Here is a 12,641-nt window from a genome sequence, read left to right on the forward strand (position 1 = left end):
TTCGCAAATAGCATACACACACACACACCCAGACATAGATAATTCAGTTACGAACTTTTTAAGTTCGTTGAAATTGTATGAAACTCATGAATATATGTCTATGAGTTTGAAGAAAAGTTAGTTGAGCTTAAAGTACGAGTATACATTGCAGTACAAAATGGGTTCTTGTAGAAATATAGTCTAAATTAGGGAAACATTTACACATGACGTCAGTAAAGGCGCGTAGGGGTACAACTCTCAAATTTATGAATTTGAGTTTTGAGGACCATGCATACTTATTTAACCTGCTCTATTAACCATAAGGTTTTCAAAGCTGAATTCCTAATCTGAATGGAGATATGAGCTGTCTGCAAAGGGCGTAACTAACATATACCTATTTGCGCGTTGATTAGTTACTTTATGATTTCTATTTGTAAATGAGTAAACTTTCATAACTTCTTTGTAGAAAGAAAAGAAGAGAGTAGAAACGAAAAGAAAAGAAAAGAAAAGAAAAGAAAACCGAACACATCACATATTATATTATTAAAGGGATAAGAGAATTTGCTCCATAACTTTCTTCATTCGTGCATTGTTCTGTGTTGCTCAAGTCCAACAATTAATTGGGGCGCCGAGAATAAAAACAGCAGAATACAACTAAACTTCATTTTGAGAAAAGGATGGAATTATCTATTATATTCGAATGTTCACTTGCACTACGTGCGAATTTTGAAGGTGGAATATGAGACTGTTACGGATTATACTTTTATAATCTTAAGAGCCTAGGAAATGTCTGACGTGAACTTAGTTCATGATATGATCATTATTATAGCATTTAATTTGGTGAATAATAGTATTCTGAATATAAAACAGTACCTTGTTTTGCTGGGTATATTTTAAAAATATGATTTAAAAGTTCGAAAAAAATAATGGACACTGTATTACTGTTAGCAATTGGAACTGTTAGCAATTGGAATGTTCAGTATTAGTTTAAGCTGCAATAAGTACAATGTTTTTCTATTTTGTTATACAGTATTCCTATTTTTTTAACACCAATTGCTAACTAATAGATATATTCTAACTGAGTTCAGGAAACGAGTATAATACTACAAAATTCTTTATTAAAAATATACCGTAACGTGCGAGAAGAAAACATCCTTACTGATAATTTAATTTGTTCCTTTCAAAAGAAACAGCACATGTACTTATATAAAGAACAATACTACTTTCTGACCGCAAATAAAAACATATTGGAATGGCATCAGTAGTGATCTACGGCAGTGTTGATTAGGAAAGTACGGGGGCACCCAACCGAATGTATTCTTATTCTTTCTCTTATTGTTGTTGTATTTGTTGTTCATACTACCACCACTATTACTACTACTACTATTACTATTACTTTTATTACCACTACTACTACTACTAATAATAATAATAATAATAATAATTAGAAGAAGAATAAGAAGAAGAAGAAGAACGAGACACATACGCACACTGAGGCACTTCCATAATTCCTGAGTTCAAAACCTCGCAACATGAAAACACACATTTTTTAGCAAAGGAACGTTCAGAACGGCATTCATTATCTGGAAATGTACCGGGCGCTAGCCTGGCAGTAAGAAAAGTATAACGGTAACCAGGAAAGTTCTGTAACCAAGACGCTTTTTCACCCACCAATTTCGAACATCGATATGTCAGCTAAGACGTACCTGGAAGATCAAGAATAGTCCCCATCAGCATCGACGACCTTCCGCCAACGTTCTAAAAGGCCACGGATTCCATCGCAGTGGAACTTGGCGGGCCGTGAAGCGAAGGGTGTGTCAAGTGCATTTTCCACCTCTACTAGGGATATGAACTGACGTCCTCTGATATAATTGTCCAAGGAATGGAATAGGTGATAATCGGGCGGTGCAATGTCCGGGAGTATGGCCAATGAAATAGTGTTTCCCATCCAAGGCGTAAAAAGGTGTCCCGGGTCATCCGAGCCAAGTGGGACTTAACGTTGTTCTGTAAGAAGAGGACCCTTTTGCGATTCAAAGTGCTGGCTCCAGAATTTTGAATTTTTCTTAAACACGGCTCAACTGGTGATAGTACACAGTTCCATTGATGCTATGACAAGCTGGTAGCAGTTCCCGATGCCCGATGCCGCGACCAGTCCATCAAACACAGGACTACATTCTTCTGGTGCAGTGCTGGTTTCGGCTGTTTTGGAACCGGTTCATGGGATGCTAACCAATGATGACGGCGAAGTGGAGCTTCGTACAGGAACCATTTCTCATCACATGTCAACACCCTGTCCAAAAATTGCTAATTCCGCAGACGAGATAGCAAAGAAACACAGGTGTCTCCTAGCGTTGCCTTCTGCTCCACAGTCAAATCATGTAGAACCCATCGATCCAATTTGTAGTCCTCCCCAAGCTGCTGGAGGTGTTACTGACTGGCTACTTCACTCATACTGAATTGTGGTCCCAGTTCCTCACATGCCTGGCCACTTTTCGCCTGAATAGATGCCAGAGGATCTTCATTTCGTACATGTGTTGATCCTCTGGAACGTGGTGCGTCTTCGAGTGTTTCGCCAGTCCTCAAACTTGTTAAACCACTGCTGCATTGTCCGCGTAGTCACGACACCCTCACCAAAGTATTGGCATATCTTCCGGTCCGCTGAAGCAGCGTTTGAACCCCGTTTGAACTCGTGCTGCATACAAGCCCTTATAACGCTCTGCGATGGTCTCATGTTCACTCTGTCCTTACGCAAGTTCAAGATGTAATTGAACTACCACAACCAGATAGCATGTTGAATATACCTACACCAACAACTGAGCCCCGCCTGATCTCCATTAGCATTCAACTCATGTTGTAAGGGGCAATGGAATATAGACCTCCACAAAAGAATACAGAACTTTCTTGGTTACCTTTATACTAGGGCATCGCCTAGGCGCACCCGGACTCCACTTCGTACCTGGTCATCAGTGTATTCAGGACAGCTTAATACTATTGCTGTATCTTACTTTTAATTTGTCAAGAGCATAACGAAAACTTTTTCTTTAGAGAAAATCGGCGGAAGGGCGTAACTGATTGAGATACATTTTTCCGCCAAAAGTACAACGTTGTCATCCTTTAATACTATGTTCAGAAAGACTAAGGTCAAAGCTTTCTTGGTACAAACGTTCTCAACACTGTGTTGAAAATGAAATGAAAATAAGGTATAGCTTTATACGAAGAATTTCAAATCGCTTTGCTGTAAAACTAAGAACATGCAGATATGCCTGTACGTGCCTTTACTGGCGATACTATAAGGATAATATGGTTCTAGTTTTTGCTTTTAACCATGGTGATTGCAACCTTATAAAACGTATTGAGTCTCTTCAGATCAAAATAGTTTACGTTTTCGTTGTAAGTTGGAAGGAATATTACGAAACGGCATATGGAACATTAAGATCGATGAACTTTTGTTATGTATCGGCAACACTATTATCCCGTTGGTATACAATTTCTGTGCCTTGTGATCACAAGTATGTGATAGGTGATTTTCACAAGTCTCTTTTGAAACAGACTTAAAACCATTCAGAGAGCTTTCCAGAGACCGAAAAAATTATAATCAAAAGGTACCAGCTCCGTGCTATAGTGTGGAAGTATAAAACCTCCACGCATGTTCTCTTAATTTCTGATTGCTCTCTAAAAATACATGTGGTTTAGCTAGTCAGAGTGGTATGATACCATTTCTGTTGATAAAGTTGAACCGCTTCCTTGAATCGTTTGGTGAATCTTGCTAAGTTTCGACAGTACATACCGGGGTTTACTGGCACCAGCAGCTCATAATGCAGGATGGAATTTTATTCCACCAAACGCACAGTATAACATTCCTGGACACCATCATGGAATTTACTATAGACTGTCTTCTCTCTTATACCAAGATCTGTTTCGCACATCGCTTTCGTGCGTTATCCGCTCTTATCATTCGTAATCAACCTCTTCAGAAATTAGTGGATTTCGTTACCTGTAAGTAGAGATTCACAGATAAAAATTCGATTGAGTAAATCTTTTTGAATGAGATCATGTGGAGCCTGAGTGTCGAGCTCCTTTCTGTAGCGAGATTTTTTCAAACTGTTTAGCACCTTTTGGACATGAAAGTTTAGATCATTGGCATTCCGATATTCGTCGATGTTTCATAGAATGTTATCTCTTTTGCTGTGATTGATCTCCCATTGCGAAGAGCATCTTGATTATCAAATTTCCGGAACGAAAGTGACTGTGCCATATTTTGGACGTTGCTTTTTATAACGTATCTTACCCATAAACAACACAAATTTCTTGACTGGCTTGCAAAGCATTACTTTTCCTAAAATAAAATTGTAAAATGTATCGCAGTCTTTTTAAGGTTCACTCATCTTTAAGGTGGTATACTTTACATCTGGTTAAAAGAATTCTTACAATTTTGCGTTCACTAGCTCCGACTACCAGCTGTCAATTCATGTTAAACCTAACCCGCTGTGACTTATATAGCCAGAAGTTTGGAACACCATCTCGTTCTTAAAATGCTAAATACTTTTTACACTATTTAATGTACATTCAGAATATTGAAGTTGGTGATGATAATTTTACGTGAATTCTTGATAACTCAAGAAACAGGGGTGCCCACAAGGGGGGCTATGACGCAAACTGCGTCATTGAAATATTTGGGGGGGTAAAATCTATATAAATATGTTAGAAGGGGTGTAAAAATAAATCGAAAAGAAGATTTTTTTCATGGAAGAACACCTACGGATAGACAATTGGGGGGTGCGTCATGCACATAAGGGGGGGGCACCACTGCAAGATACGAGATAATATGTTTGAGATTGAAAATTTAAAGGTTTCATTAGTAAAAATATAAGTATGTTAGACGTTATAGGAACGGAAATGCTCATGATATAAATATGTAACATCACGCCAACAAATTTTAAATGGCGCAAGATAAAGGAATCGCTGGGCGTTCCGGGCAAAATTAAAACAAAATACACTCAATTATTTATAACTTTCTGAACAAGAAAAATAGCTAATTTGCGTTATTTGATGGTCAGGAGTAATAGGATCCAATCTTAATGTTTTTGTTTACAATCAAACATAAAGTAACTTGACTTCAATTGTGAAAGAAAGAAAACACAAAGGAATAAGGAAGATGAAGTTCCATTTTTAAACCTAGGATTTTAAATTATAATTTATGTGAATACAAACTGAACTGCTTAAGAAATGTGAACTAAGCCTTAACAACGGCTCCATATCAAAGACAATTAAATGTAAGAAACCCATTCATCAGCAAGACTCAAAAAATGTATCATTTGACGAACTAATTCCACCTACTAACAAGGGACGGTTACGAACTGGCTCCGCTGGGACCCGAACAAGACCATTATGTTTGCATTTGGTATGTTATAACTAGACGAGTACCATAGTTATACGTGCCACCGAGCGGGATATCGTGAGTTACAACATACTTTGTAATGTAAAAGCTATTACCTGTCAGAATAGTTTGAACCGGGTCATTTGTTCACAAATTGTTAGGTAGATGGAAAACTCGACGAACATATATCCATCATTTTCAAGGGTACACTTTTTGGTTTAAAAATTTTACCCCAGGATCCCCCGCGGGGTCCCAGACGGGCTCCAACTCAGAAGTTTTAAAAGGAAAGGTAATATAGGAAGCACATGAATTGAAAGCTGATATGAATTGTTAGAAGACGGAGTAAGTTTAGACTCTAAGACAACTCTATGTAAAATGGCGGCTGGTCATAATGTAAACGAAAACTTTAGTGAAAAGTCCATGACCATCTCCATAAATCGGAAATGGTGAGACAAATGTTGAAACAGGAAAGCACATGTGGCATTATTTTCAAGGTACAACGATTTAGAGTAAGAATGTCTTGTCCCTGAGCAACCGCAGGGTCCCAAGTGGGGTCCAACTCAAAAGTGTCGAAGAGAAGGGGTGTTAAGTAGCTCATTGTTTGAAAGCTGTTGTGAAATGAAAGAAGATGAGTTCAAAATGACGGACTAATTTATATATATGATACAAACATTATAGAAAATAGAAGTGAGAATAACAAGGAGATTAGAAATAATTGAAATATTAAATAAATTTAAAAACACACATACAATGCTAGCCTCCGTTCTATGATGCTTCCAATCGTCTGCGGTGGTAGGAACTGCCGCCTGGTAGTAACAACTTCTGTACTTTAGTCGGGCCATTCCTAGATCTCTTTATTTCAACGGGTCGAATGAACAACGGCAACATAATTGTCAGCAGTGATTGTCTGATGCAACATAATTGTCAGCATTTATTTACGAAGTCATTTTTCACGATGACAGTCATATTGAATTACAGATTATACGTCTTTGACTTTTTGTGGATATCTACTATTTACAATAAACGTAAATGCCACATTTCGCTTCTCCAGCCTCACTGGTTTGAGCTGGACATGCGTTCATAGTGCGGCATTTTGAACTCAAGATGTCGCGTTTTTGAACATTTCCTATGTTTTCGTCACATGCCGTTACTAATCAATATTCATGCCAAACTTGGTTTTCTAGCTTCAGTAGTTTGGAGTACCTATACTTTCGGCATAGGTTTTAAGCGGCTATCTTGGATTGAAGGTGACAATAGAAGTTTCAATTATGTTTGTGCTTATATCTTGACTCTCTGTCATTTTGCACAGTGTTATCGTGGAGAGTCGAAATTTGTTCCATCTTCTTTCATTTAACAACAGCTTTCAATCGATATGCTGCTTAACACCCTCTTGCCATTTGAAAACTTTGAGTAGGATTCCATCTGGGACCCTGTGTTGGCCCTGGAACAGGAATTATTTACTTGAAATCGTTGTACTTTGAAAAAAATGCCACACGTGATTTCTTGTTTTCACATTTGTCTTACTATTTCCGATTTATAGGGGTGGCCACGGACTTTTTAATTAAGTTTCTGTTTATATTTGGCCCGCCAACATTTTGCATAGGGGTGTTATAGAGAGTCGAGACTTGCTCCATCTCCTTTCATTTCCCAGTAGCTTACAAATGATGTGCTACTTAATCCCCCTTTTCATTTAAAACTTTTGAGTTGGGAACTTGCGGGGGTCCCTGGGGCAAACTTCTTTTAAACCAAAATTTGTGCCTTTGAAAATGGTGGGATACATGTTCGTCGAGTTTTTCATTTACCCAATCGTTTCCGAACAAATGGCCTAGCTCAAACTATTCTGCTAGCTAATAGCTTTTACATTACAAAATATGTTGTAACTCTCGATATCCCGCCTAGTGGCAAGTATAACTTTGGGATTCATCTAGTTATAACATATCAAATGCATACACAATGGTCTATTTCAAATATCAGCGGAGCCACTTCGTGACCCTCCCTGGTAAGTTCGTGACACTGCAGTAAAAGGTAAAGGAAGTGTAAATGATTTTGAGAACTATGTATGTTGTTCCATTTCATTATAGGATTTGCGTTTATGATATAAGCTTTTACAAATGATAATAATGTGTCCTTACGTTCTGTACACATATTACATCATTTACAGTCTTTAATAGGGTGTTGTGCTACTTTTAATGGTAATGCAAAATAGAATTGTTCAATTCTAGTATTTTATTCTATCCAGATGAATCATATTTCAAGAATTCTAAAGTGTTCCCATCTACTAATAACAATAGCTAAACATAATAAGAATTGTTCATCTTGTGAACAGCAGGTTGAATGTAAATCTAAATTACTGATAAATGGATATAGGAGAGAGATTGACGAAGAGATCCCCTTAAGACTTATTGGTCTTTAGATCTTATTTCAAATGTTCTATATGTGGCAATTGTGTCGGTAGGATAAGGTGTTATCTCAGCTTTCTAACTTGTAATTTTGAACATTGTCAATAAATATATTCGATATTATTTTGACACAAATTTGAACCTATTGCGAAAGGATCGTTTTGCCTTAGGAGATGGGTAAAATGATCCCTCCATTCAAAATAATACAAAAATTTTGTGAACTTATAAAAATGATTATATTTTTAAAAAAAATGGCGTACAGGGTATAATAATACTGTGTTAAAGTATGTTAGTAATAATAGTACTTATAGTTTGTTGATATAGGGTAATATATTGTATAATATAGAAAATATTTGTTGAACACTCCAGAAGGATTTCGAGGATCTCCAAGGATTTCCTTATCGTGCTCATCTACATTACCTTGAGTCAAATATACATGCATAAACAAAAACTGCAAAATGATCCCTAAGCAAATGGGTAATATTAAGGTAAAATGATCCAGGGATCGCTTTGCCTTTCATATGGCTTCCATTAAATACGTTCTGTTGTGACAAAACATTTACAAGACTTCCACCTGCATTGCTAAATGTATAGAGTTAAGCACTTACTTTTCAACAAATATTGTCTCATCTATATTCTAATTCATGCGTTAACACGATAACAGCAAAAAGTAGCACTTACCTCATAAACAATGTTATGAAAATGTTATTTTTTCATGTGGAAAACAAACAAATCGTTTCTCATCCAAAGAGAACTGGTGAACAAGAACAGCTTCTTTTATGTGACGTAGCAACCACGTGGTAATACATGCAGCGTCACCAGTTTCCGCTGTAGGGGGAGGAGATTGTTTTACCTGCAGAAATCATTTTACTCACCTTTCCTCTATATTCAAACTATTAAATTCCTTGTTGAATCGAATGTCTAGCCGCACTTGTGAAATGACATCAAAGACATCACAGAAGTCAAGGAGGTCTAGGTGCAACTTTAAAAATCTTCAAATAGTGATAGCAGAACAGCGTTTACTTAGCGTCGTTAACACAATTCGGAACTACATTAACAAAGGCGGAAGGAGACTGATTTAGGAACAACAATATTATTATCGAATAGAATCATTCTGATCTCTCTGTATATCTCTCTGCTAACGAGGTTTATGTGTAAATACATCAGTTACATGTTTCATAAAATACTAGGCGTACACTAAACGTGCGTCTTAATCTTAGTAGCATAAGAAATACCGACTAGTACAATATTGTACTAATATAATTATTTTGCTTTTTTTAAGTTGAGAAATTTCGAAGAGAATCACGAGGTGCTATACTCATTTGTACCTAAAGACATGCTTCCCGATGAATATGGAGGGAAAGCTGGACCCATAAAACTACTAAACAGTAAGTTCTCAATATTTTAAACATTCTCCAGAAAAACCAAATTAACATTTAAAATTAATAGTTATTAACTTATTTTCACTACCTGCTGAAAACAATAACTGCATAAAAAACATGATAACAGCAAGTACATTTAATTACTAACCACGTTATTAACAAATACAATGCACAGACAGTAGAATTTACTGTCTGTGCATTGTATTTGTGAGTAACAGTTATAATCATATATATATATACACTGTATGTTTCTACTGCGTTGTGTGATGTTGGCGCATCCGGCTAACTTTCATGAGATATGTTTCCAATATATGTAATATTTATATATTGAGTTACAATATGGACATTGTCATTTTCGATGTTTACTGAAGCAAGTATAAGACTAAGAGACAATGAATTATGAAGAGAAAGACGGAAGCAGTAAGCTTTGAACTCAAACCATCAATCGCATCCCAAGGATTGTTTTATGCGTGTCTTGAGCCACATATTACAAAGTTTACCGAACAGAAATATAAGTTGTTATAAGAAATTAAATAAATACAAATCCCAGTAGACGGAATTACGCTGAGTTAATCACATATGGAGGGAAAATGTGGAACCAGATATAGAAACTCATCCTTCTTATCTGACACAAGTAGAAATTGCACAAGAGTGAAAAGAATCAGTCTTCCAATTTTGCAGAAAGACTTATTATAATAATTATCAAGAGACCTCTCCTCTGTCAACATCCTATAAAATCCTCTCAAACTTTCTGTTAGCAAGGTTGACCCTATGCACATAATAAATTTTGGAGACAATCTGTGCGGATTTAAGCGAAATCAACTAACTATCGACCAGATAATTACCATTTGGCAAATATTAAAAAAATATATATATAATACCTCGGCGCATCCTTCAAGTCGGTTAGGAGAGAAATACTGTAAAATACCGAATGTAGAATACAGAATATAGAATACCGAAAAAACTACTTAGATTAATTAAGAATTGTTTAAATGAAGCCTAAACTAAAGTCTGAGTAAGAAAACATATTTTCATAGAAAGCAAACAGGGCTTGGATTTCAACTGTTTTCACTAGGTTATGGTGTAATCTGATTATGTAAATCTGATATGAAATGATAGGAGAATAATAGAAAGAAATGCGTATTTAATTAAACTTTTGTAGGAATTTTGCTTTAGAACTAGATGAAGAGAAAACTACATATATGGATTCGTTGGGTTCGTGATACTGCTAATGTCGAAATATCAAGAAATACTTTCTACGAAGTTGATACTTTTAAATATCTACGATCAGCATTGACAGACCAAAACCATATCCACAAAGAAATCAAATGTCGATTGAAAGCACGGAAAGCGTGTTATTATTCATCTCAAATTTCTTTTCCTTCACTATTTCTGTCAAGGAATATGAAGCTTGAAAAATATAATACAATAATAATGCCTCTGGTGCTGTATGGTTGCGAAACATGGTCGCTTAATCAGAGGAAAGAACGATGATGGAAAGTATTTGAGGATGAAGTCCTGAGGCGAATATTCTGGACCAAGAAGAACGAGAATATGGAATGGCGTAAACATCGTAATAAGTAACTGCAAAATTTATACCGTTAACAAACATTGTTTTGGTCATCAAGTATAGAAGATGAGGCAGGTCATGTAGCCAGAATGGAAGTAAGTAAGAACGTTTTAAAAATGTTAGCTGAAATTCCAATCGGAAAATAACCATTAGGAAGACCTAGGTGCAGATTGGAGCAAAATATTACGACGTATCTCACAGAAATAGGATATAAAGTAGAAGCCGGTTTCAGTTGGCCAAGTACAGAAGTCCATGGAGAGCTCTTGTAAACTTCACATTGAACCTGCGGATTCCATAGGCCGTAGAGTTAGTTACTTCTAGTTACAAGAGCCACTTTAGAGGGCGAGACTAAAAGAAAATTCGGAAGTTAACAGATGATGGCCACCTTAATACTTGTACGATTTCATTTTTCTCATTAACCATAAAGCTTAATTGGTGTATTATCTTCATTGACAATCTATCTCTTATTAGTAATACATTCTGTACAGTGCGAGTAGCGCACATACCCAGGCAAATAAAATGCTGCTTTCAAAAATTAACTTTCTATTTCGACAAATTTATTGGAGGATAATAATAAAAACTTATGATCATGGAACAAAACTACTTCCTTAAAATATTCAATCTACTTTTTGGTATTTATGCGTAGTAGTATGACGAATAACATACGGAGATACAACTTCGTTGGTCAGGATGTTTGTATGTTTTAGAAGGCTTATGTTACAATTGTTGTCGCAAAATTTGCAATAAGAATCGTGTTTCAACCCACAGTAAACTTATAACTTGTTCTCAGCAAACAGGATATTACTATGAAGGCACTACATATATGTTTTAAGAAACGAAGTTTAATTTCCAATCTTACTGCATTCAACACTACTATTTTCATAAGAAAGCTACGATCGTTAGCTGTGAAAATTTTTTATTGACACTTTTGAAAACGTTTCATCTTTCAAAATAATTCCAGTGACAAGAGCGTATTAGTGTTACTTATATTCTAAAATATTCATGACCTTGCTATTTGTTTTCTCTTCTTTTTTCAGAAAAGTGGCATGATGAATTGATACATCGCAGAAAATATATAATTGATATTGGCAATAAGAAAACAGATGAATCCAAAAGACCAGGAAAGCCTAAAACACATGGTGACTTCTTTGGAATGGAAGGGAGCTTCCGGAAATTAGCCATTGATTGAAGCAAAACTAAAACCTATAAAACTGAAAGAAACTTGTATGAGTTTAGTTTATCTTAGTCAGTGAATTTTAATGAAATACGAAACAGAGCACTATGTCAGTAATTGTATACAGTTGAGTACAGTACTCCAACACATTTGCAGTAATAACTTACAGAAAGTAAGGTATCATCTTCTTACGTAGCTGACCAGTGACATGAAACAAACACATTAAGACAAGTTGTGTAAAATAGTTTGTTCATTATATGTTACTAATTGTTCCATTTTTATTTTAAAACTTGATATTTGTATATGTGTAAGACTTATGGTTGAAGAATAGAGCTATTACGTGTTATCTTGTTTATGTATTAATTTGTTTATTCAACACAACAGGCTCTGAGCTTTGTTCCCTTATAAATACATTTACCCACAGTTGTATCGTTTAATAAGATTATACATTTATACATTTTCATTATCAAATATATTTTTAAGTCTACTCTTATATACTGTCTCCGACATCCCAAAAGCATCTGTAACAGATACCCTTTCAATTGCATAGTAGAAAGGACACAACTTTCGCATAGGAGACTTACGATGATATTTGTTCTTACCTTTTTGCTGCAAAATGTACACTGCTATTTCGTACGCCGTTTTACCTTAAGTTACATGTAACTCAATACTTCGAAATAAAATTCAGACAGTCAATTTTATCATGTACTAATTTTTTTAATAAATAAAAGAAATGTATGTTCTCTCCGCTGTTACAAAA

At 35.7% G+C, this 12,641-nt stretch overlaps 1 protein-coding gene across 1 annotated transcript in view; it reads left to right on the top strand.

Moving 5' to 3' along the window:
- The window catches only part of LOC145691856 (uncharacterized), a 34,562-nt gene extending 22,269 nt beyond the window's left edge, over window positions 1–12,293 (top strand). Inside the window, exons 3-4 of the mRNA XM_081767168.1 lie at window positions 9,038–9,143; window positions 11,745–12,293. Of these exons, the coding sequence (XP_081623294.1) occupies window positions 9,038–9,143; window positions 11,745–11,896 (258 nt within the window). The 3' untranslated portion in view covers window positions 11,897–12,293. The remainder of the gene's footprint in view (window positions 1–9,037; window positions 9,144–11,744) is intronic.
- Window positions 12,294–12,641: the final 348 nt, after the last annotated feature.

The sequence above is a fragment of the Thermobia domestica genome, chromosome 8 (assembly GCF_964235325.1).
Source record: "Thermobia domestica chromosome 8, izTheDome1.hap1.1, whole genome shotgun sequence".
NCBI classification, from domain to species: domain Eukaryota; kingdom Metazoa; phylum Arthropoda; class Insecta; order Zygentoma; family Lepismatidae; genus Thermobia; species Thermobia domestica.